The 25,007-nt window shown below is 34.1% G+C and overlaps 3 protein-coding genes across 5 annotated transcripts; 1 reads left to right on the top strand and 2 right to left on the bottom strand.

Annotated features, from left to right (window-relative positions):
• Window positions 1–180: 180 nt before the first annotated feature.
• LOC110628306 (dehydrogenase/reductase SDR family member 7) lies at window positions 181–4,849 on the top strand. Its single transcript, XM_021774916.2, has 12 exons — window positions 181–332; window positions 433–488; window positions 577–610; window positions 1,402–1,500; window positions 1,584–1,732; window positions 2,207–2,245; window positions 2,445–2,537; window positions 2,756–2,854; window positions 3,586–3,684; window positions 3,879–3,962; window positions 4,235–4,300; window positions 4,486–4,849. Exons 1-12 carry the CDS (start codon window positions 257–259, stop codon window positions 4,567–4,569), a joined length of 978 nt encoding a protein of 325 aa, XP_021630608.1. The 5' UTR covers window positions 181–256; the 3' UTR covers window positions 4,570–4,849.
• LOC110628305 (peptide chain release factor PrfB1, chloroplastic) lies at window positions 4,720–10,088 on the bottom strand. Of its 3 annotated transcripts, none has more exons than XM_021774914.2 (7): window positions 9,840–10,088; window positions 9,330–9,401; window positions 8,556–8,776; window positions 7,732–7,935; window positions 6,376–6,591; window positions 5,404–5,590; window positions 4,720–5,138 (listed from the first exon to the last, which is right to left on the bottom strand). In XM_021774914.2, the coding sequence occupies exons 1-7, from the start codon at window positions 10,018–10,020 to the stop codon at window positions 4,834–4,836; spliced, it is 1,386 nt and encodes a 461-aa protein (XP_021630606.1). In that variant the 5' UTR covers window positions 10,021–10,088; the 3' UTR covers window positions 4,720–4,833. The 3 variants fall into 3 exon arrangements, 2 of the variants coding, with proteins under 2 accessions (XP_021630606.1, XP_021630607.1); XR_006348024.1 differs by having other exon boundaries at window positions 4,946–5,138; window positions 5,254–5,590; XM_021774915.2 differs by lacking the exon at window positions 6,376–6,591.
• An 864-nt stretch (window positions 10,089–10,952) lies between these two features.
• On the bottom strand, window positions 10,953–23,544 carry LOC110628533 (endoribonuclease Dicer homolog 2). Its single transcript, XM_043949087.1, has 24 exons — window positions 23,248–23,544; window positions 22,998–23,073; window positions 22,643–22,820; window positions 21,855–21,968; window positions 20,920–21,054; window positions 19,785–19,869; window positions 19,623–19,687; window positions 18,888–19,028; window positions 18,673–18,801; window positions 18,451–18,580; window positions 18,245–18,359; window positions 17,261–17,456; window positions 17,004–17,164; window positions 16,648–16,866; window positions 16,290–16,516; window positions 15,873–16,144; window positions 15,339–15,766; window positions 15,130–15,233; window positions 13,944–14,140; window positions 12,974–13,183; window positions 12,362–12,772; window positions 11,849–12,127; window positions 11,411–11,772; window positions 10,953–11,321 (listed from the first exon to the last, which is right to left on the bottom strand). Exons 2-23 carry the CDS (start codon window positions 23,066–23,068, stop codon window positions 11,425–11,427), a joined length of 4,215 nt encoding a protein of 1,404 aa, XP_043805022.1. The 5' UTR covers window positions 23,069–23,073; window positions 23,248–23,544; the 3' UTR covers window positions 10,953–11,321; window positions 11,411–11,424.
• Window positions 23,545–25,007: the final 1,463 nt, after the last annotated feature.

Here is a 25,007-nt window from a genome sequence, read left to right as displayed (position 1 = left end):
CCAATTCAAGTCGGGTCATTTCAGAAATCATACCTGATCGGTTTGGTCTTATACTCGAACCGAATTGTGGTCGGAAGTACTTGCGTGAAAAAAAAAAAAAAAGGAAAATTAAGCTAAAAAAAATAGTGGCGCTGACATGGCACAAGGAAGGATACAGGCTGAAGCAAATCGCACAAGATCCCAGCTCCAAGCTATAAATTGCGAAAAGAGCAAGCTCGGTGCAGCTAACGATAACTGAACCGAACCGCGAGCATCGATGCTGCCTCTGCTCTTCATTTCTCTCTCTCTCTTTCTTCTTATTGCTTTGCTCTTCAAGTTCCTCACTGCTGATGGTACTTCTGCAACCCTAGTTTTATGCCTATTAGCTATCTGCTTTTCTATTCTCTACCTTTATGTCCCTTCTTTTTGATGAATTTTTTATATAAATTCAAGGGGACTTCACGCTGATGTCCAGGAGGCATGTAAAGCGCGAAGAGATCGAAGATAAGGTATTCTGAACTTTCTATATGAACCGTAGTGTTGCTCTCCTCACTTCATTTCTTTCCTTTTTATTTATTTTTTTCCATTAAATTTCAGGTGGTTTGGATCACTGGAGCTAGCCGTGGAATAGGTACTAATTTAGATTTGTTCTGGTTTCCAATTCGTGTAATTTTTATTGAGTTGTATCGAGTTTATCGCGTTGACTTGAATGGTTGATAATCCTGATATCAGTTTCCTATCTAAGTGCTATTAGTACACTAATACATCAAAATTCTGGGGCTTTACTGTGTACATATGTATTTAGGAGTGCTTTTATGCGTGTAATTCAAGGGTGTCTTGCAACCATTTAGCTGCCTTTGTTATTTTACGTCATTGTTGTTATCACCAAAGTCATTCTTTTGCTGGACGAGGACGACTGATTCTAAAAATGATCCTTTTCGTTAGAATTTACCGCATTGCGCAGTTTGTCCTTTCTAAATTTCAATGGTAGTAAAAAATGAACCGACTTGGAATCTTGCTTTTGCTATCGTAGTTAAGAGGAATATCGTTATCACTGGAATGACAGCACTTAGGATTTGTTTATTGGGATAGCAAAAGCCAAAAATTGTCTTCAAAATGGAGGAAGTGATTTATTTTCTATTGCAATTTAGGCATCATTCTTTTGTTTTGGGGTGGTAAATTGAGATAACTTTATTTTATTGTCAATATGTAATTGTATTGGCATCTAATTGTTTAGACCTTAAAATTGCAATTAAACTTTATAATGGCTTATTTTGCCTTGTGTCTTTATATGTGGAAGATAATTGGCCATAGGATATCTGGTCCAATCTAGTCACTCCTTTAAGTTATCATCCCTCCTTTTCTTTTTCTTTTTCTTTTTCTTTTTTTAAAAAAAAATTGCCTTTTGAGGATGGATTTCAGGTGAAATTCTTGCTAAACAATTGGCAAGTTTGGGCGCCAAGCTCATTCTTTCTGCTCGGAATGAAGCTGAATTGGAGCGAGTTAAGAAGCAACTTACAGGTGTGTACATTTCAAAGCTGCAGGAAGCCCTTCCTTCTTATTGATTCTTTACTATTCTTGACATGTGGTTGGCGCATCCACAGGCAAACATGCACCCGATGAAGTGAAGATTTTACCTTTGGATCTGGCGTCTGGTGAAGATTCTCTTGGAAAGGCTGTGGAAAAAGCAGAGTCCTTTTTCTCTGGGGCCGGTGTTGATTATATGATCCATAATGCAGCCTATGAGCGCCCTGTAAGTATATATTTCTATATTGTAATGCTGAGATCTCACTGTTCAGGTCATGCATATAACTTGTTAGAAATGTTATTTGAAGATGTGTAAGACAAACCAATAGTTTCTTGTGAGATCTTGAAAGCTCTTAATGAAGTCATAATAGTGTTAGAAATATGTCATACTTGGATGCAATTTTCATTCTAGCCCATTGGTCTGAAAATGCAAATCTATTTTTAGTACATGAAAGATCAAATATTTTTCCAAAAAGCAAGTGGCCAACAAGGTGCTACATGCACTCTTGGCTATAAAATTATAACTTGAACATTCAGCATAAAATTATAAATTGAACATTCAGCAATTACCCGTTTAGAGTAACATAACTCATGTTTTGTCTTTTTTGCTATAAATGTACCTTGCTAATGTTCTTGTGAATTGGTTTATATTTTGAGCAGATAATGACTTCCTATTGACCCTCCCTTTTTTCTTGAGCAGAAATCAGCAGCTCTGGATGTCACTGAAGAAAGTCTCCAGGTACCATGTGAATGAATTCTTAGGCTATTGTAATTATTATTTCTGAAACAGCAGTTTTTACCCATTAATCAGTAAGCATTACACTGCCTGCAATATTCACAAGTTAAGTCTAGTCAACAGGATGTATTTTAGCAAGGATAGCTAATGTACTACCTAGTCCTATGCTTTTGTTGTAAACTTACTTTTCCTTTTGAAATAGGCTACATTCAACATTAACGTTCTGGGGACAATATCTCTTACGCGGCTGCTGGCGACTTCCATGGTGAATCGAGGGAGGGGCCATTTTGTTGTGGTATGTAATCAACAATATCTTTATTAGTATCACTTTGAGCATGCACCTATTTTGATGGCGTTTGACATGTAAATTGTGCCTCCTCATTGATGGACCTTGAGATAGATGTATTACATGGATAATGTTTGCCTTTAATAGTTTAGCCAGGCTGTTACACAATCTATTGTTACATTATTATTATCGACATTCACATGAGATCAGTTAGTTCTTATGAGCAGATGAGCAGTGCTGCAGGCAAGGTGCCCACCCCAGGACAGGCCGTATACTCTGCTTCTAAATTCGCTCTAAATGGCTATTTTCAGTCCTTGCGTTCTGAGGTATGTTCATAATTACTATCTTGAGCAAAAGGATGGGGAAGTTTTCCATTATTCTTTTCTTACTTTAACTTACAACTTAAATAGCAAATTTGTCGCTACCTAGGGATGGTTAGGTTTTGGGTAAGATTCTTGATAAACTGAGTGAAACATGTGCCAATGAGAATGACGAAGGTTGAATTTCTGCAACTAATAGATCACAAAGATAAAAGGTTTTTTCATTTATTGTTTTCTTTTCCTGAAATGTCCGACCAATAATGATGTAAGGTTTCTCAATTGCACAAATAAAATCATTAACTTATAATTGATTGAATCTGACCTTTATATGCTTTAATGCATTTTATGATGATTGTTTTAGGTAGTATCAATTGTATCTCTTAGTTATCATATCATCAATGAAGTAGACAGCCTTTCTATAACGGTAGCAACAAACTATTTGAGAGTATATCTCAAAAATAAAACCAAAACTCTTTGAGAGTAGTCATCCTTTCTTGCAAACATCAAGTGAAAAGCAAAATATAAACTACATGATGACTCACACGCGATTGACTTTGTTGTGGGCTACTGCTGTTCAGCGTCAATTATGTTGCTGGGTTATGTTACTTCATATACAAGATTAATATTTAAGCATGAAGACAGTACTCAAGAATATAATACTTCACCCTGTAATAAATCTTGTTTCGATTCTGTTAATTGTCTAGTTCTACAGCCTTTTCTATCCCTTGTTATTGCAGCTCTATCAGAGAGGGATTAGGGTGACCATTGTTTGTCCTGGGCCAATAGAAACATCAAATGGCTATGGAGTGACAACCTCCACGAAGAAGGGTTCTGAGGTGAACTTAATGTTGTAATGATATGAGAAAAACTGGCTTGCGCTTCACTTGCAACTTATTTTCTTGCGGATCAGAATTTTGAAGACAATATTTTTCATCCTTTCAGAATATATTTCTGCTAGTTTCTCATCTTAGCAATGTTTAATTACTTGTATTCTGCCTGCTTAATTTATTGAGAGCTATCATGTTTACAGAAACGTGTGTCATCAGAAAGGTGTGCAGAGTTGACAATAATTGCAGCAACTCATGGATTAAAAGAAGCTTGGATATCACACCAGGTATTTGCTTTCCTGTTAGAAAGTTATTTTGCTATGTTCCTTCGGCTTCTACTTGTATTTAATTCAGGTATTTCAATTACACACAACCTGCTATTATCATTAGTCATGATACAGTATGTTATTGTATAAATTCATCTAGGTGATAAATCTTATATGAGTTCTATATTCTTTCTTTAGTTTATAATAAATGCAGCGAATTTTATATTTTCTAGTTTACATCTGTAGGATATACTAGATATTTGCTGATATTAATAATTTGATATTTCTTTCAGCCTGTACTAGCTGTTCTGTATCTAGTACAATACATGCCCACCATTGGCTACTGGCTCATGGATAAGGTATTTTTGAATTTTCACGTGTTCCACTAAACATGCTATATGTTTGTGGCCTATTTTGTCAAATTTTCAGTTGCAACATCCTATTTTGATCAAGTATTTAGTCATAAAGTGCTTGTGATTGTTAATCTTTTACTTGCATGTATTATGAGCTGTAATTGAATAGAATTCATGATTAAACGACTTAGATTGGGGGAAAGCGAGTTGAAGTGGCTGCACAGAAAGGCAATACATACTCATGGGGCTTATTGTTTGGAAAGAAGAAGGCCTAAATTTCTTTGGATGAAGTTGGGTTCATGCAGTAGCGGTTGTCAACAAATGCAAGCCATTCCATAGCGCATGTTTTGTGGTCACGAAAAACTCCTCGACTCAACTGTTCACATGTCATCTTCAATAGCTTTTCAATTTGATAGGCGTGTTGTTTAATCAATTAATTTTTTTAAATTTTCATGAAAAATATTACCTGATGATAATCTGCTGTATTTTACATAAGTACATATGCTATAAGCATGTAGTAAATAAAATGAATAAATATGTCAATTAATCCCAGAAGCAGACAATGTCATGTTGTATTTGTACTTGAGGTAAGCTTTGATGAAGGGCTCCAATTCCCCATCCATTACAGAGGTAATATCTGATGTCTCAAGTCCCGTCCTCACGTCTTTGACAAGTTTGTATGGATGGAAAACATAGTTTCTTATCTGTTGGCCCCACTCAGCTTTCACTGCATCTCCCCTTATTTGCTTGATTTCTGATGCCCTTTGTTCCTCGGCTATGACCAACAACTTTGCTTTTAGCCGGCTAAGAGCCTTGATCTTGTTTGCAAGCTGGGATCTCTCTTCTGCAATGCAGTAAAGAAAAGAAAAGGGAAAGCCTTACAAAGCTGCTCTAAGATTGACACAGTTCAGGGTAAATATGCAATGGGAAGCTGAAACATTGAAGAAAAAGCTCCTAACTTGGAATGCATAGCTACCATGACGGTATTATTCCAATCTCTACTGCCCTAGGCAGTAGGCTTCACTTTTATGAAAGAGAGACTCTGCCCCTATCACCCAAAAGAATTCCCATAATGGAGAATTAATGTAGGGGAGCAAAGCAATGCATACCTGTGCAGCGAACAGTGACACCGGTGGGAATGTGAGTAATCCTGACAGCAGTTTCAACCTTGTTTACATTCTGGCCTCCTTTTCCACCTGCCCTTGAAAAACTGATTTCTAGGTCTTCCTCAGGTATTTCAACGTCCATAGACTCTTCAGGAAGAAGTGGCATTACTTCGACACCAGAAAAGCTCGTCTGCACATATAATTGAATGTTACATCATTCAGGTGAAACATTGTCTTTCGGGTTATATGGTGGATGAATTAATTGTTAAGGCAACCTCAGTACATGTTATAATACATGAACTTTGGCCTTTTTCATTCTGAGTTCCAACATTGTCAATCATAAATCATTTCTCTTCCAAGGAGACCATCATTTTCTCATGTTTGGAGTTTGTTAAAAGAGTCGGGTTCAAGCTTTACTTTAAATCATGGAAATATGAATTAGAATACATACTTACATATGCAACTGACTTGAGAGCAGACTTAATATTTTCCTAATACCCTTCCAATGCCAATACATTCAAAAGCAAAGTTCAGTTTGTATGCTTTTCATTGCAATTACATAATCATCAATAATGCTTTATGACAAATACTAACGTTGTTAACTCAAGAATATGACAGAAAACCCTACCAGGACAAGCATGGAGGGGCACATTTCTTAACCAGTGGACGGGAAACTGTGACAGTAGATAAGAAATATCTCATCCTGTAAAATTTTCTCCTATTCAGCAAGTGTTTGGATAATCGACGTAAAATCAATTAGCAAGCAAAAATTGTCATATGCATGACTTTAAGAACTTGCCATTAGTTATCCCCAAAAAAAACGGACGACCGGGAAAAAGAAAGGGGGTGGAGGAGTGCCCTAGCTCAATTTTCCCTAAACATTTCAGCATAATAGTTTCTAGAGAGGGAACCTAGTTCAAGATTGCCATCCTCATAAAAGGAGGAAAACAAACAGGAAGATCACAATAGAGTTACCTGACGAAGACCTTTAGCATTAAAAGGAGATTGTCGCACAATTCTATGAGTCCCTTTCTCCCCAGACAAATACCCATAAGCATAACGGCCTTCAACCTCAACTATAGCCGACTTAATTCCAGCTTCCTCTCCCGGAGATTTTTCAACTACCCTCGTCTTGTATTGCTGTTTCTCTCCCCATCTCACATACATCCTCAGAAGCATGTCAGCCCAGTCCTGCACTGGAAATTATGAAAGACTTTTACAACATAAAGGGGGCAAATCTAAGTTCTAGTTCACAGTTGACAGTTAAGTTTCATAATATTAAACTGAAAAATATGATGCTTAACTTCCTCCCTCTACCTCTAGCATGGAGGTAAACTGAGTAAAGATAATAGAAATATGACTCAAAAAATTAACCACCAGAATAATGGTTTTGGTGGAAAGAAGAAAAGTCTCAAGAAAGAGAAATACATTCCAGAGATAGTGAAAGAGAAAAGTTAAAAGAATCATTTTAAGGAAAATTATGGTCTTGGTAGAAAGAACTATATGCAATGTGTAAAATCCCAACAGACTGCCCATTTAGCATTTTAAGTTACTAATTTGCAAAGCATGGGTTTCAAAACAAGGTCAACTGCATCAATGTTAAATTATCTGCTTTTCATATCCCTCTTTACCATGAATCACAATATAAATGATTTTACTTCAGTAAAGAATAATGTTCATCGAGCCATCTAACTTAACCTTGTAAGTCACTAAATTGAATCCATATTGTTGCTGATAATAGTGAGTAGCAGAGGATAAGAGCTCAGGCTAGTTGTTAGTCCAGCTAAGTTGGTAAGAATTAGTAAGATTTCGTTAAATAGCTTGACAGTTTTAACTGAAATTATAACTGATTCTAGGAGGAACTGGAAGTAGCAGAGGAAGATTGTAAATATCTACTAGAATTGGTATCGGAAATCATCATTGACTAATACAAAATTCATTCTGTCTTTCTAAAATCCTCACTCTTCCTCTCTTCTTCTTCTTCTCTATTTCCCCACATTTACCCTTTATTTTCTGGCTGTCTAAAGACCTTAGTTAAACCATCAGAATCCTTGGGCTTAGCACATATATTCAACCCTTACTGAACAAGAACAAGTCTATATCATCAACGATCATAAATTAATCCGCCATAGTATCACGGAAAGGCACAGTCTTAGTTCACTTTGCTTGCCACGAAAATTATTAAGTGGTGACATGTCATGGCAATGTCTTGTGGCTAATTCTAAGATTTGTCCCATTACAATCCATAATTAGTGAATCAATATTTCTTTCAAAATGAAGTAGGAAAAACAGACTTTCAACCACTGTCCTCTATGTGCCTTGAGTGTTTACCTGTGCATCAGTTCCTCCAGCACCAGCTGTGATAGATATAACAGCACCTTCTTTATCATAGGGGCCTGAGAGAAGTTGAGTCAACTCAAATCGGTCCAATAACTTGTTTAATTCTTTAACTATACTGGAAGCCTCTTCAAGAAGTCCAGTATCTATAGAGTCCACCTCTTCTGTCAGCATGACTATAGTTTCTGCATCTTCAACCTGCATCCAGTGCAAAATATCTAAAAGTTATAGACATCTGAACGTGAAACTAACTCTCTGAACTTCACCTTTATCGCTTCTTATTGCATGACAAAAAAGAAAAACCTGGAAAGCTAGCTAAACAAGTTCGATCAAAATTATGCACATACCACACTCAAATCCTCTAAAGATCTATAAACCTGTGCATAGATACAAGTCAATTTACAATATAGTTTGACAAAGAGAAATCAGCCATATTTTACCATATACAAATAATATAGCTTAATTCCCCAGCATTTCCATTCTAAAAAATTCCAATTACCAACCTTAATATGACAATATTACCATATACATCCCTTCTTTTGAATAAACTAGCATAATTGTGTCCCCACATTCCCACAATAATTTCACCACTAAAGGCTAAAAGAATCCCCATGGAATGTAACTTCCATTCAATATGGTTTTTTAGAAGTTCTAGAATTTATAAAAAAGAAAGATAAAAAAGAAAAAAAGAAGAGAAGTTGGATTGAGGTGGTCCGGTCTAATTAACAAACGATATCATTCAAGGAGTCTTGAACAATAAATGATAGCTGTCATGCTTCAAGCAATCTCTAAATAAGACGATGAAGAGAAATCCAGACCTTGATTTTAAAGTCATTGAGCAATTTTATCTTATCTTTGACATCTGTAAGAGCCAAAAGGGTTTCTTGAGCTCTAGCACGGTCATCCCAAAAGGAGCTATCAGCTGCTCTCGACTCTAAATCTGCAAGTTGTTGTTCTAATTGTTGGATACCAGCCGAGGCTCTAATCTCTTCAACACGCTCTGAGGCTGCTTCAACATCCCTCCTTAAGCTATAGAAATCTGCCAGTAATACCAACGACACAAAGAAATCATTCAGGAACTTCTCCAGTTCCGTTAGATAAAAGTCTAGATGGCATTCCAGGGTGGATGCTCAAACTGTATCAGCAAGTGTCAAGTGTACGTAACATAAAATCATTGCCACCTAAGCATCAATTGGTACCAGTTAATCAAGACAACAGTGAATAACAATCAGGAGAAACATCCACAATTTCGAGGCGCACAAAAACCTCAAGTAATTAAGCGACCACTAACCTAAACCAAGACAGCAACAGAATATATTACAAATTTTTGCTTCTAATTTTTCCTTTAAAAACATAATATTAGATTATAAAGTATACTTGGTAAAAATAAGGGTTGCGTTTCATATGAGAAAGTACAAGACAATTAAAGAAAATAATTGCTGTTATTTATAACACATACCATTTCTTAATTATTTTTTGCTTTTTTTTTTTATTAAAGCCTTTTTGTTTTCGAAAGGAGCTCAGTTATCCCCATTATGACATTCTTAAGCTAAAAAGAGCTTGGATTAAAAAGGTCAGGGCTCATTACATACCTTGCATTGCCCATTCCCCTGCCTCCGCGTCAATCCCCACATTCAACTGGCTCTCTGGTGCCGCATAAATAACTGTGTCAAAGCCAAAATAAAATGCCAATAAATCAATAAAGGTTTGAATATCAAACTAAAATAGTAGTAGCATCTAGGCAACCATATACGTTTAAAAAGTCTTGCGAATCAATCAAACAACAATTACTCGAGAAGCGCACAGTCCCTAACAGAACAGAAATGAATCTTCATACAACAATCAACGCTAAAGTTTCCACATTTTCTCAAAATTTGGGATATGAATTGCGAGTGAGTAAAACCACAAGGAAAATTAATCAACAATTTGAAGCAGGCATAAGAAACCCATCCTCTCTCTTTCTCTCTCTCTCTCTCCCCCCCACCCCCCCATCAACCAACACATCTACACGCAGCACTAACATGATACTAAACAAGGTCCTAGTAATTCTCAGACAGGCAGTAAAGAGAGAGTAAGAGGAAACTGGCATGAAATTCACGTACCAGAAGAGGGTAAGCGTGAAGAGGTAGAGAGAAATGAAGAGAAGGGGATTATAGTGGATTTTGGATGAGCCAAAAAAGGCTTCTGCAGGAACAAAAATGATGGTTTAGTATTGTTAAACGGTAGCTTCAGCGGTGCCAATACCGTGGTTGAGCTGAACAAAGGGCAAACTAGGCCCTCCATGGCTTTAAGGGAGCTTGCTTTCTCTCTTTCTTTTTGCAGCCTTTAAATGAAGCAAAGCAATAGAAGGATAGAGGAGACAAATCTGCAATTCGAAGCGCCATGTCGTTTTAAGCTTAGGCCCTCCATGGCCTTAAGCGTTTTTTTTTTGACAATGCTCAAGCCCATTAGAGGGGCCACGGGAATGGCCCGAGACTCTAGACATCACGAGAACAGGGCCTGGACTGGACGTATTTAGAGATGTCTAAGACATCTACACTCTGAACCTATTTAGAGATATCTCAGTCCTTTCCATTTACATTTACATTCTGGACGTATTTCGAGACGTATTTCGAGATGTCTCAGCAATCTGAAACTAAATCAGATTAATATTTTAAACCTTATCTGTAGGATGGCAGATATTTTCGGGTATCCGACCGAATTGTAATATAACAGATTTAGATAGTTATAATCGAGTTTAGAATGGATTTGAATTTTAAAAATAATATCCGTTGCGAGGTCAGATTGGATTCGAATTTTATGTACAGATAACCCCTACCCAAATCCATTTATATAAATAATTAATTTAATATAAAAAATATATTTTACAATAATATTTATAAATTTTTTTATATATTTTTATTTAAAAATTTAAATTTAAATATTCTTTAAAAATATTAAATTTTTTAAATGAAAATTTTTAATGAAAAATATTTTTTATATAAATTATTAATTAAAATATATAAGATTAAATGGGTTCGAATTTTATTCGGATAATAATAATCGGGTTTGGAACAGATTCAGATAATTTAAAATAATTTATAATCAAATTCGAAACGAATTCATATATTAGTAATATAAATCAAATTCGGGTTCGGATAGTTTAATTTTCGCGGATACTCTATCCGTTTACATACCCGCTTATTTCAAATTAGAAGAAGAATACAATTTTACCATATCATAACTAATTATTTGTACTTATTTATATTAATAGTTGAAAGTTGAACGTTTGTTATTGAAAAGGTAACATATACTAATTTGAATAAATTTTTGAAATAAGCAAAGATGAAGCATTTAATACAGCAAAATATTGCAGAATAGAAGCTCTCATAACCACAATTTGACAGAAACACCAATGGGTATTTAGCTCCTGCTGCTGCTTCATCATATAATAGAGGCCAAGCATCCAAACTAGACAACACAAATTTGCAGCAAGTCATTCTGCTAACACAATGAAACAGCCTCGAAATCCAGCTAGAGGGATTCGGAATGTTCAAAATATTTGAATGGAAAAGAGATGTAACTCCAGTTTCTTCTGGTAAGACCTTTGGCACAAAAAACAAAGGGTTGATCTGTATTTTCTTGACTATTCTGATTTCTCTATTTTTTTTTTTAAGAATACCAAGTGGGATACCAATCTAACTCGCTCTAGATGTTGAATCTATCTTTCAAGGCCTTCAAAACCTCTTTGGAAGCTAATTTTTTAGCTGTTTTCTCGTCAGCAGCTGAAGATGTGTGTTCAAAAGTTAACCCATGAGCTTCAACCTCAACAGTGACAGATGACGTGCCATTGATGCGGGAAGAGACAGCTTTTCTCTTTTCAAAATGTTGCACTTGACATAATTCATTAAGTTCTCTCACAGGATGCAATTTAAGTGTATCTGGAGTGACCAAAGGCTCCAAAAGCGGCCTTATGCTCTGAAAAACCACCTCTTTGTTGTATCCAGAATCAACAAAAATAGCTCCTGCTAGAGATTCAATCACATCTCCAAGAACCTGTTGGGAAAAAATTGGATACATGTCAAGGCCATTAAAATATAACAAACTAAATACAGCAATGCTATCAGCTGACCTTGGGAAAAGAAACATCGGACTCCCATCCAAAAGTTGATTCAGAAGAATAATTCTCGAGATTTTTTACTGTGACAACTATATCCTTGTGAAGTTTTTGAGATAGATGGAGGATATGTTTATGCAATCCTTCTCTAACAGCTGAAATAGCATAGCAGTCATTGTTGACAGAAGCAGATCTCATGTCAGTTAAAAGTCCTGGCGACAACCCAGGATACTTCTCATACAAATGCACTGTGATAAGGTAGTCTAACACTGAGTCTCCAAGAAATTCCAACCGCTGGGCAACCATTAAAGGCATTACAGCTGAATTTTAGATCAATGATATGTAGAATTTACTAAAAACATCTACAGAAATTCAAGCAATCACTGGAAAGAGAAATTGCCTACAAGAATATATGATAAAGAAACAATATAGATAACCAATTTATACTGAAATAAAAAGCTATTATATTCTATCACAACACAATAACATAAATGGCAGAAATGTGAACACAACTCGGACTAAAAATACCTGATAACATCTTGGAATTTCAGGAAGCATGTAAGAACCATGAGTAAGTGCTTCCAATAAGAGATAATGATTTTTAAAAGAGTAGTTCAACAGCGACTCTAAGCCCTGGATGTTAATGTACTTCTCTGGGTTCACTTTGAATTGTGGCTCATATGGTGTATTAAAAAAATCTACCTTTATGCCTAGCCAATTCAGAAATAGTAAGGCAGCAATTTCACCACCTGCACTGAGGTAGGCACCAATAAGTGCCTCAACAACATCAGCAATAATCTTCCTTTTTAACTTTCTTCTTCCTGTGATGTATATACTCCTTATATTGGAGAGTAACTCCTGACTTAATGAATAACATCCAGAAGCATCACCAGGAATCATCCAGTTTTTAGGATCAAAAGACTCATTGCGGATGAATCCCTGCAATTGAGAAGGACAAGTGATGCAGAGTTTTGAATTACTTGGATATTGAAACATAATGCCAGATTATATCTAATAAAGACATTTCCATAAATTCATTTTTTGATGTCATGCTACAGAAAGTAGAATAATGCATTAGAAGGCATAGGAAGAAAGTTATTGAACTGGAAAACAAGACTATTATTTAGAAGAGAAGATTACCGGAAGTTTGCAGTCACATCCTAATTTACAAAGTGTAGCATTACTGATGAGTTTGTCCTTCTTAATACTGAGAAGGCCCTCATGATCACTTTGATATGTTTTGAATAGCTGCTGACTAGCAGCAAATTTAAGAAAAGAATCTCCAAGAGTCTCCAGTGATTCCAAATGAAATTTCTCTTGACACTTTCTTGTGGTAATTGCTTCCAAAACCTACCATATAAAGTTGGGTTAGCACAAGTCCAAACAAATATTTCAAACGAGACATGAACTAGAGATGGGGGGAAAAAAAGAGGGGAAAATAAGCGCTGCACTCTACCAAAACTGAATGGCTATCATCTGATCAAGTCAAAATCAAAACCAAGCAGCATATTTTCTACTGAACATTGCTGGACAAAAAAGCAATCAATAAATTACAAGAACAAATTCCTACATAGAAAACTCGATTTATTTAAGTAAATGCTTAAGAACTATGACTCTGGCCATAACTACACCTCCATATAGTTGCTTGCAACTATTATACACACTTGAGTAAAATAAAAAAATTGAAACCAATAATCCAAAGGTGTCTGCCACAAATGGCACTTTAAACTTCTACTTAGTGGTCTTATGCGCTGTTTTACCAGTCTCTATCGCACATGGATTGCCTATAGCATTGCTAGAATGGAAATAATCCATAAATATCTTTTATGCATGTGCCACACAGATACTCAACTAAGGAAATACAATAATCTGTCTTGGCTGCATTGGCTAAAGTACAGTAATAGTGTAACAACTTTACATCTCATATTATTGATGCATTTGCAATTAAAAGATTGTGGAATGTGGAGCTGTAGCACAAATATGATATTTTCATAATGCATCTCTTTGCATAGATAATATAAATGCTGTTCCAGTAGAGTATAGCAGCTGTGAAGAATTTATTTGGCAGGGATTAAGGCTTATTTCAAATCTGGTGAAGCAGAAAAAATACCTTCATTGTTGGAATATAGACATTTTGCATGCAATGATCCGATAGCATCTTCTTCAAGTTGACAGCAATGAGCAAAGACTCCAGTCGATGCATGATTGATGGAACAAATGTAAACGAGTAGAAAGTACTTATGGATATAGGTGACATTTTAATGCAACAGAGTTCAGGGGGCAACTCAACAAATGCATTTTGTGAATCTGCAGCAAGAAAAAACAAAATAATAAAAACAATTACAGTATAATGATAAAAACAAAATAGTAGTTGGGCATATCTAACAAAATAGGACTCGAATTGCTGTTGCTTTTGGGCAAGGAATATTATTTAAGAATGAAATTGTGAATGCTATTTAAGAATGAAATTGAAATACTAACAAAAGAGGTTTATTTTGAACACTGAATTTGGACAACAAAAGGTTCTGTTCTCATTTTTTATCAGTTATAAAATTTATTTATATAGTTTGAACTAAAACTTTTTCTTATTGAATATATTGGAAGTTAAAGGTTCAAATCCTTATATTCATATTGCCTATCCAAAAGCAACCTTAAGGGCCTGCTTGCAGCTCTACAAGTGAAACACCAAATTGAATGTAACCAGCAACAACAGGTATTTTTACCGCTCTGACATCAATAGAAAGACCAACAACTAACAGATCTAAGGCAGTTTATTAAATCTTTTGCTCAAAATATCAAGGAAAACCAATAACAAGAGGAAAACACAATTGAGCCTGATATATATTATAGGTAGCAAGAAAAACAGGACTCAACTTTCTCCTGAGTTTTCTAGGAAGAAAACACTTAAAGGTCACAACACTGGATGATACTCTAAAACTTAAAATAAATGATAACTGAATGAGAAAATATAAATGCTAGATCGTCAATTGCAGATGAATGAAAAAATATTAGGCGCAAGGAAGCAGATGAGAAGTGCTCAATTGCAGATAATTTTTATTTTCAGATAAAGGGCAGAGAAGAAGAGCAAACAACTGAAAACATAGTTGAAATCTTTGAATAAATAGTTTGCTTCTCCCCCTGGGACAATATTGAGTATGACACTGAAAATCCAGATCTGCACACAGGTGCTATGTTCATAGCAAAAAAGATGAAGTGAGAATATAAGATCATTACATAATCATCATGCACATTTTCCTCATATTAATAAGATAAGTGACAAAATGAAATTATAAAACCTTTCCCCTTGTGCTGTCTGCATCTATGAAGGTGATTCTGCAATGAAAACATATGTCGTCCGCTAAGAAGTAATTCTTGATCAAAAATCAGATCGATGTTATGCCTGAAATATCATGTTAGATTGGCAACAAAAATAAAAATTTAACTAAAAATCAAAACAAAAATACAGAAAAGGAGGGAAATATCATAAGGAAATAAAAGTACTGACCGATTTTTGTAATACTCCTTGTAAGTTATATAATCTCCATTCTTCAACTTCAAAAGTGACCGTCCATCCAAATGATCAAATACGGCTCTAATGCAATAGACTTCTCCATTATGTGGTGTGGAGACTAAAGAGTTCTCAAGCATGCATTTGCACAGCTGACCATTTTTTGTCCACATAATACGTGCAGATTCCTTCAAAGGACACTTCACATGATCCTCCCATGCATTTTCATAAGAGAAGAGTACAGACACAACAGAGTTCCAGTCAATTGCAGGTTTCTGGCATGAGCCCATGGATGGAAGCAGGAAATAATCAATTTCATGGTCTTTCCTCAGCTGCAAACCATTTAAAATATCTTCCAATTCATCTACATTATGATCCATAAGAACTTTGGCAAGAGCAATCAAAAACTTCCTACATATAAGGACCTGGCAATGTAAACCAGAAAAGGAAAACCAAGAAGATAGAAATAAGATTGGAATACTTTACAATTCGATAGTATCCCCCTAACCAAAAAGAAGAAAGCTTGCTTACCAATTCTGGAGTAAGATCAAGCTCTCCAATATACTTTAATTTCATAGTCAATAGTCCTCTATCAACTTCTAAGTCAAAATCCAGAGTTGAGATATCTGATTCCAGTTCACTTCCCATGACAAGTATAATATTACATACAGGAATGTCAGAATCAAAATTCTCATTTAATTCAATTAAGTAGCAGTAGTATGTTCCTTTGGACTCCTTTGAACCTTGGCTGACCAGCTCAGGTGGGAAGTACAAAGGGTGTTCATCATCATAAGGAACTTTCCCTGTGCAATTGACAATAGTAAAAGTATTAACATAAAACAACTCTCAGTATGATAATAATCAATGAAAAGAAAACTGAGAGAATGCAGAAAAAAAAAATGAAATATTTCTAAAAAGCATAAGAGACAAACTAAATATAGCAATTACCAATTTCTTGAACAACAGCTTCTTCCATAACAATATCAGGAACAAGATAATCAGTCAAAGCACCAATCTTGTGCAGTTGCTTGCATGCTTCAAGGCAAGCTTTCTGTTTTAAAGTTTTAACATTTCCTTGTACACTAATATTCTGTATATGACAGCTCTTAGGTAGATGCAATGTGCAAATCTCTCTCTCCTTGACGATAACACACCTTGGGGCAGGTTTAAAATACCTAAAGAACATACACGCATTTGTAACTCAATAAGTTAAATAATTTAGCAAACAAAATTAAGACTAATAATTAAGTTTAATTATTAATGAAGAGCCTAGTGACATTGGCAGTGAAGAGCACTAGTGACTAACCCATCAGAAGGAAGTCGAGAGCAATAGAAATATATCAAACTGACACTAGAGGTCAGAGTCACAACTGCTCCAGTGCTTTCAATGCAATAAAACTCATCATCATGTAATTCAAACTTAAGAGGTGAACAGGGAACAGAGGCGTGGCGTATGGCCTCCTTTCTCATTATATGTCCACTAGAAAGATAGTTCTGCAGTCGAGAACATGTAGAATGATCCCCACTACAAAGATCAAAGGACTTTATAAATAGATAAAATTTAAATGCACTCAACAAGAAAAGGAGGAATCTAGAGATTTATAATTTGCAGCTCTAGAATTAGAAAGTTGACATTCAAAAAGAATGCCAGCGGCAAGTTACCTGTTCACCATTAACAAATAGTCCGAATTGCGCATCCTAGCACGACCTCGAGACTGTATGAAACTGCTAACTGTAGCTGAAGGATCAAATCTAACCACCAAGTTGCAATTTGGTACGTCTAAGCCTTCCTCAAGAATTGAGGTCGCAACGACTATATTCACCTGTTTCATCACCCAAGTAGTATTGTCTTTTCCACCCGAAAAACAAAAGAAATGTATTAAACAGTTTATTGTGGATGTTATAGGACAATGATATACCATGCCTTTACGAAATTCTTCCACAATTTCGTTCTGTGTTTTCCTTGTCTGTGTTTGCAACCCTAAATTATGTCCTGCTATATATTCACTCTTCCAGCCATTATATCTTGGAAGCAGCTCATTGAGAAGAGAGTTAAGGACAATGGCTGTGATGACCCTTTCCACAAAAACTATGCATCTTATGTCCTTTAAATCTCTGCATTTAAATAAATATGTAACCCATCAGCTCAAAACAATTAATAATTGAAACAACAAATAAAAAATTTTAATTGGATTTATTTGCAACATTTTGGACCCCAGTGGCAACTAATTGCAATGAACAATATAAATATAAAATACTCATTGTCTCAGGTCAAATTATCTCATAAGCATAAATTTTGAAACATTTAAGACTACATAAACAGAAAATGGAAAACCTTCATGTAAGCTCATGACCAAAGAATATGAATTAAACTCACATCATTCATAACTGATAATCAAATATAGATGACCTTTCATTCTTTAACATGCTGATACTTAAGGTGAATGGTTGACATGTCACCGTGAAAAATTTAACTGGATAAATGTAATGATGTATATAAACAAATTTCATCAACTTAATTTAATAAAACAGAACTTTGAAATTACTATAGAAGGGGGACGTATAAAAACTAACAGCCTACTAGACTCCATCCCAGCTTGAGACAAGGTAACACATTGTTGAGTATATCCCATTACTTTGTTCTGCATGAATCACTTATGATTTTCCACTTGTCTTTCATCTTTACTTCTTTCAAGTGATTTACCAGAAAAAGTGCATTCAATTTGAAATAATATGTAAACCATAAACTACAATAGTATTTAGGTACAATTTTGGTGGATTATAATGAATTGACAATGGAAAACTTTATGAATCTTACAATAAACATATAAATAGTACTGAGGGAGATCGAAAAAGAATTAAGCATATTTGACATTGATAATTGAATGTGCATACAAATAAACCTGTATTCAAGAAGTGAATCAATGAGGCAAAAGATTTTTGGAGTCAAAAGCCCAGCATCTGCATCAACTTTAGCATTATCACCGATAGACCATTTTGGACCTAGATGTTCAATAGCTCAAGGAAGAAAAGAAAATCTGTAAGAGAATAGTCACTAATTTAACTATCTAGATCCCCACTAGTTATATCAAAGTTAAAAAATAAATACCAGTTTTAGTACAATTATCAAATTCCTGTGAGGCTACAAGACTGAACTCTTTAACAATATTCTCCCCAAACACATCCAATTTATCCCATGAAGGAAAGTTACTTCCACGGCATGATATGCTCTGTGCAGCCTGTTAGAGAATGTAAATTAAATTATGCCGGTCATACTGATAACATTGTAGTCATGCCAACTGAGTTTTGTACTCTAGAGACCAAAGAATACCTTAAAAGCCAGCCAAACACCAAGTTCATCCAAACAATATATCAACGTAGAATGCACCTTTGTTAAGTTCTTGATTGTAGATTCCACCATAGAATCAGTGAGATCCATTTGCTTCAATTTGCATTCACACTGGAAAGTCATACACTTCTTTTCAATAGTTTGATGAATAAACCAATTTTACAATATTTCACTGAATCCAAACAACAAAGCCACACCTTTGCTTTCAAAATCTTCAACTTTTCTGCCAAACTCACATATAAATCATATGGGATGTCCATGTGATTGTAACATTTAAACTTTGGGGTTGAAAATGGTAAAAACTCCATGAGTACAGATTCACTAACACATGTATACACCTTCAAAATAAAAACAATAATAGAACAAATTATTTATAGATTAATCCAAAATAAATTATATGAAAAAACAACATAATGGTCCATACACATGGAACTGGTTTATCAGATTTTTTCCCTCGTGAAGTTGAGGGGGATGGAATTATTCTTGCAGCTCAGGAATGCCACAAAAAAAAAGGGGAAAGTCTATTTCTATTTGTTGGGTCCAATATATAGCCACGGAGGTAGGCCCAATAAATTAACCTCACATAGAAGAAATCGTTTTAATGGCTATGCTCAGGATATACTTTCCCAAAAAACACAAACCACTACTGTTAATTTAGACTCCAAAATTTTCATCACCATAAAAGTTATTAAATGCTCAAAAAATAAAAGATAGAATTTACTATGGGTAGAAAAAAAAAATAGGGAAGGGAATTATTATTTGAGAAGAGAGGGAGAATCGTGACTCATCTTGAATAAAATATCTTATTGACAATCAATCTGTGTATCAGTCCATATATAAATCATGAACCAAACAAATCAATTTAATTAAGGTATCATTAACCCAAATGACTCTGTGCAGGAAACCTAACAAGGGGAGGGAGGAAAAATAACCTTTGAGTGCATCATATTCTCAAGCTCACAAATCTTTTGCCAATAGGCCTGTTCTGAGTTTGCACCTAGACGATGAAACAAAGGTCAAAATTTAAAAGTGCCATACTTGACAAGTGATATAAAATGTAAACAGCGTCAAATAATTATATGTAGAAAGCATACCTTTTGATTTAATTGGAGAAGCTGTCATTCCAAATATCCTTGGAAGATTAAAATTACCAGAGCTTAACTGGCGGTGATAGAATTCCTGCAGATGTAGTCAATTAAATATAACTGGATATTAGTTCCAGACACAAGCAACAATAAGTTGCTTCTATTTGAGAAGGAAGCATCAATCTTCAGATGGCACAAAGTAAAAAGTATCAGTGACTTTGAATGAGTTACAAGTTCCAATTTTTAGGCAGCAAGAATGCAATTACGTTCAATACATAAGAACTTTGAGAAAACCATGAAATGAAAATATATCAATTATTATTATTACAGCCTAGATTAGTGTGAGCGTGTGATATTTATGCATGCATATTCATATTTTCTTCTAAATTTCTTTTCTTTTAGCTAGAAAATGGCTTTCATTTGCTTATACGAATCTGCAAAAGAGCATGCATTTGGATACTCACGACAATGGATAAATTCCCAACTAGCAAATATTGATATCTTTTTCATTTCTCTTCCTATTTACAACCTTTTGATAAGATCTTAACAATATTTCATTAATCCAGACCAAAGTCACTACCTTGTCACTATAGGAAAAAAGGAAAAGGGACAAAAATATGCAGCTCCTAGATCAGCCAGGGAGGACAAAATGGCCGATTCAGAACTCCAGAGCATAAAAAACAGATCAACCAGCATGCTTCCACCATATATCCAACATAACTTCTCACAATTAGGTAAAGTTTCCAAGCTGAATACTCTACATGCTTTCTTGCATATCAATGCACATAAGATAAACACTCTCATGCAAAACAGCTAACAAGATCATCTGCTACAAAAGTTTTCCTTATTGAACAAATGTTTCACTTTATTCCAAATTGAGTTAAAAATGAAGAAGAATCATGCTAAAAACCAATCATATTTTATAAAACATAATGAAGAGGCAACTGGAGAACAAATTTTTATTGGAGCAGGTGACTTCGTAATAACAGTAATGAATCTCTCACTGGGAGGAAAGGGAGGAAAAGAAAATATACCATCACAAGGAAATTATTAGTTAATCACAGTGAATCATTATGTTTGATAAAAAAATAAAAGACACACAGACACGCATACATATGCACAAAGAGAGAAAGAGAGAGCTCACTGTCAAAATACAAGCATAAGGGTGATTACCCCTTGCGTGATGGCATTCATCAAATATCAAAACCTTTATCAAGTCTAACTTGAAAAAGCAATGCTTCAAGCCATTGAGTAAAATCTGAGGTGTCATCACAAGCACCTGAAAATGTATTAAATTAAAGAATGTTGGTTCTAGTATATACACCACTCAAAGGCAATGTTACAAATTATACCAGTTGCTGTCCAAATGAGGACCATATCACAAGCATGTAGTCATTAACCACTTCCCAAATAGAACTGACAATATGACAATAATATTTATATTAAAATTCAAATTAAATTAGCATCAACAACCATCACAATTTCTTGAAGTAGAGGTGTAACTAGATATTATAAAAAGAGGACTAAAGGTTTTTTAGAAGTCTTAGTATAGACTATATGGCTCGCTTTGCTGAATGAATTATGAATAATACCATGTTCTAAAAGCCCAAAGTACACATATGAAATAACTGGAGCATAGTCACAAATTATCCACATAGAAGCAGTAAAAGGGATACTATGAAGATTATAACCATGTGATTTATGTATAACCCACACCCAGCACTAATCATCCATAACAATCATCAGCAACCCAATCAATAACTTTAAAAACATTATTTAGAACTGTTTTTGACAGTTATAGCACATCATATGTCTGAACTGGATTTCAGATAACACAAACAGTAGCCTGGTTGACAAAAGATTTGGAAGGAATGAGACTATAGAACCAAGAAATTGTCCAATAGGACAAAATCAAAGATAGAAAAGTACAGGGCATATCCAAAGCAAATCATTACATAGGAAAAGAGAAAAATCCAATCCAAGACGACAGAATCAATGTTTCAGGTTCCCAACTCCCAAGTCAAATACTAGCATTGCTCCTCAGGTTAATTGGTATAATATAAATCTAGAAAACACTACCTCATGTTTTTCTAAATGTTCCTTCCAAGTAGCAGCATCCCAGAAGTCAACTCCCATTTCTCCCCAGTACTTACCTACGACGAGGTCAGTGTGCATTTCCACAGCTTCGGCTTGCTAGTAATTATTAAACACAGAAGAACAAAATTGATTAAGAGTGAGAATAAATTACTCTTTCAAAATTTAGATTCAGCAATCATGTCTCACTTCCCAATCTAAAACTGCCATAGAATTTGTACAGGCAACATGGTTCAGTGTTTTTTTACTTGTTAGTTATACATTTATCTATTGGCATACAATTCAGTACAGGAGGGTGTTCTTTTTTTTTTCTTTCTTTCTTTTCTTCCCTTCAGTATTCCCTACCAACATAAAATGTGTCCAACTTCGCCTCCAGTAACCAAAATACAATAGAAAATGTAAGTGCTTTTATACCTGAAAATTCAAGCAATTTCAATAAATTGTTAAAAACAAGCTTCTATTTTTCAAAATTTACTTAAGCACAATATCTAGCATTTTCAAAACCACGTATTAGAACTCTTTGAAATTGGAAATTTCCATCTTCAGTACCTGACCTAACAAATCTAGCAACTTCAAACCATCGTTCTAGCAGCACAAATTATCAAATTTGAATAAGAAGTGAAATCACTAAAAGGTTCTTCTTCAACACCCACGTCTACCTTCTGAGAGACAATTATACAGTTAAGCATAAAGGATGTATGTTTGACAACCTAAGACATTTATGTGGAAAAACCGAAAAGAGAGAGAGAGAGAGGCAAGCAAATTTAGCATACTTGTTGGACCAGAACAACATGGGGAACCAAGAAAACAGCAATGAAAGGTGAAGGCTTGCGAATAAGATATGCATAACTACGCAGAAGCATAATGGCAACGAGAGTCTTGCCGGAACCAGTCTCCAAGAACAGCACTGTGTTCTGCTCTAATGCCTTCTCCAGTGCCTCTAGTTGATAGCTGCAAAGACCCAACATAATTAACACTTCAAAACAATATATAAGAACCTGATCAAATAAAAAAGGCCAGAATTGCAAGGATTCAGCAATCAGAGGCGAAATAATCTTTCTTTTCTATGTTGCTTATATCGATGGCATTCAATAATGGATAATTAGAAAGACAAACAATGAATTTTACCTTCTAGCAAATGGTAGTGGATCTGCAGCAAGTTGCTGGGTATCATCGATGTCCATGTAAACAGGTTCCATGGCAGCTGAATGATCAACGAACACGGCATTAATGAAAATTCAAACAACCGAACCAACGTAAAACCAAACCAATTTCTCTCTCCCCAACCGGAGAAGGAAAGAAAGAAAACTGATAATCAAATTAAAATTGAAAATCAATGTCAGAAAAGATGATCAAGAAGTGCACAACATAAACCCACCAAGAGATTCGATTAATGGGAAGATCAGAAAGCTTGAAACTCAAAATTGCAGTGATCACTGATCAGTGAGGGAGCAATGTCTTTGATTGTTTATGGTTATGGTGAGTTCATATAGTGAGAAAGAGGAGTACACAGGAAGCAAGTGATGGGAAGCAACAATGAAAGAGGGTAGTGGGGTATTCAGTTCAACTTAGCAAAGAAGGAGCTTGAACTTGAAGTGGACCGTCAGGGGAGACAGAGTGACGAGAATAATACAGAAAGGACGGAAACTAAGTAGACTATCATAGTAGGAAAAAGAAAAAGAGAGGAAAAAAAAAAGAAAAGAAGTATTTTTTTCCAATCTCTCCCTCTCATTCAATGTGGAGATATGATTTGAAATACTAATGGCACAATGCAAATTTTATTTAATTATTTTTTATTTAAATTATTTTAGAAATTTTAATTTGAGTTTAATTATTTAAAAGTTAAATATATTGAAAAATAATTAATTTAATTTAAAATAATTGAACTAAATTAAGAAGCTTAGAGTAAATAAAAAATTAAAAAAATATATGGATTAATCTAGCAAAAAACATAAAAATATATTAAGTTGAATATTTGTAAAATTGAACATTTAATTAGTATCTAGTTATGGAATGCTTTTAAAGGGCAAAATATAAATAAATGTTTATGGGAAATTGGGAATAGGAAGGTTGAAGGTTTAAGGAATTATGGGCATGAATTCCATAATATTATTTATTTTTTTCTATAAATTTCAAAAGAGGTAATATATATTTATGAATAATTATTTTTATTCAATATCACATTAAACAATATAATTATTTTATTTTACAATTAAATAAAACTCATGATTGTAAACAATGAGTTTCACTTTCACATCATGGGAACTGATGAATTTAAATTTAAAAATTAATATGCATGAAATGTTTAGGTGGGGTTTAAATTTTATAGGTTAGATATTTAATTTTTTTATATAAAGAATTAATTTAATAAAAAATATAATCTAAATATTTTTTATAAAATTTTAATTTTTGTTTTGATAAAAGTTATTTAATTTGAGATAAATTGAAATGGGTTACTATAAATTTTAATAAAATTTAAAATAGATTCAAAAATATTAATTATATATGGTAATTTTCAAATAGAATACCTAAATTATATAGTATAATTTATAATAGGAAGATATGTATGAAAATAACATATATAGTAATTTCGTAAATGAAGATTTTTATGAAAATAGTTGTTCTTTAAATAATATTTTGATTGTATTAAGAGTGCAACTCAAATCACATTTAGCATTTCATTATTATTTAATATTTCAAGTTTATGTATGAAAACACTTCAATAATATAAAATTTTGAATTACTTCCAATTTGTATATTCACGTCTAAAAATTATGTCTTAATATAATAAATAGTGTTTAATTATACTATCCACCTAATTAATATAATAAAAAATGAAAATAACATTCTATTTAATTATAGAACTATATACCTACATTCAGGCAGAGATATATATATTGTGAAATTAAAAGGAAAAGAATGGATACACAGAACAGTGTGGATTCCACTAGTTTCCTTTGTCCTTGAGGATTGAACAGATGTGATTAATTTATATCTATTTCTCAAATACATTTTTATTAAAAAAAATAGAAATTTTATTTTTAACATAAAAGTTTATGTATAAAATAAATAAACATAAAAATAATTAAATTAGTTATATGACAAAAATATGCATATTACACATAAAAGTTTTAACTA

Source organism: Manihot esculenta, chromosome 12 (assembly GCF_001659605.2).
Source record: "Manihot esculenta cultivar AM560-2 chromosome 12, M.esculenta_v8, whole genome shotgun sequence".
In the NCBI taxonomy this organism is placed as follows: Eukaryota; Viridiplantae; Streptophyta; class Magnoliopsida; order Malpighiales; family Euphorbiaceae; genus Manihot; species Manihot esculenta.
This window is presented reverse-complemented; position numbering and strand designations above follow the sequence as displayed.

What these genes read in the sequence shown, in the direction of transcription:
- LOC110628305 (XM_021774914.2), bottom strand. Translation starts at nt 10,020, where the DNA reads ATGGAGGGCCTAGTTTGCCCTTTGTTCAGCTCAACCACGGTATTGGCA. An exon ending in CTGGAGGAACTGATGCACAG is followed by an intron (nt 6,592 to 7,731) that starts GTAAACACTCAA and finishes TTTCCAGTGCAG; the next exon opens with GACTGGGCTGACATGCTTCT. An exon ending in ATGCTAAAGGTCTTCGTCAG is followed by an intron (nt 5,591 to 6,375) that starts GTAACTCTATTG and finishes TTATATGTGCAG; the next exon opens with ACGAGCTTTTCTGGTGTCGA.
- LOC110628306 (XM_021774916.2), top strand. Translation starts at nt 257, where the DNA reads ATGCTGCCTCTGCTCTTCATTTCTCTCTCTCTCTTTCTTCTTATTGCT. An exon ending in ATGCAGCCTATGAGCGCCCT is followed by an intron (nt 1,733 to 2,206) that starts GTAAGTATATAT and finishes TTTCTTGAGCAG; the next exon opens with AAATCAGCAGCTCTGGATGT. An exon ending in TTCAGTCCTTGCGTTCTGAG is followed by an intron (nt 2,855 to 3,585) that starts GTATGTTCATAA and finishes TTGTTATTGCAG; the next exon opens with CTCTATCAGAGAGGGATTAG.
- LOC110628533 (XM_043949087.1), bottom strand. Translation starts at nt 23,068, where the DNA reads ATGGAACCTGTTTACATGGACATCGATGATACCCAGCAACTTGCTGCA. An exon ending in CCACTACCATTTGCTAGAAG is followed by an intron (nt 22,821 to 22,997) that starts GTAAAATTCATT and finishes GGGTCTTTGCAG; the next exon opens with CTATCAACTAGAGGCACTGG. An exon ending in GATGTGACTGCAAACTTCCG is followed by an intron (nt 12,773 to 12,973) that starts GTAATCTTCTCT and finishes TCTCAATTGCAG; the next exon opens with GGATTCATCCGCAATGAGTC.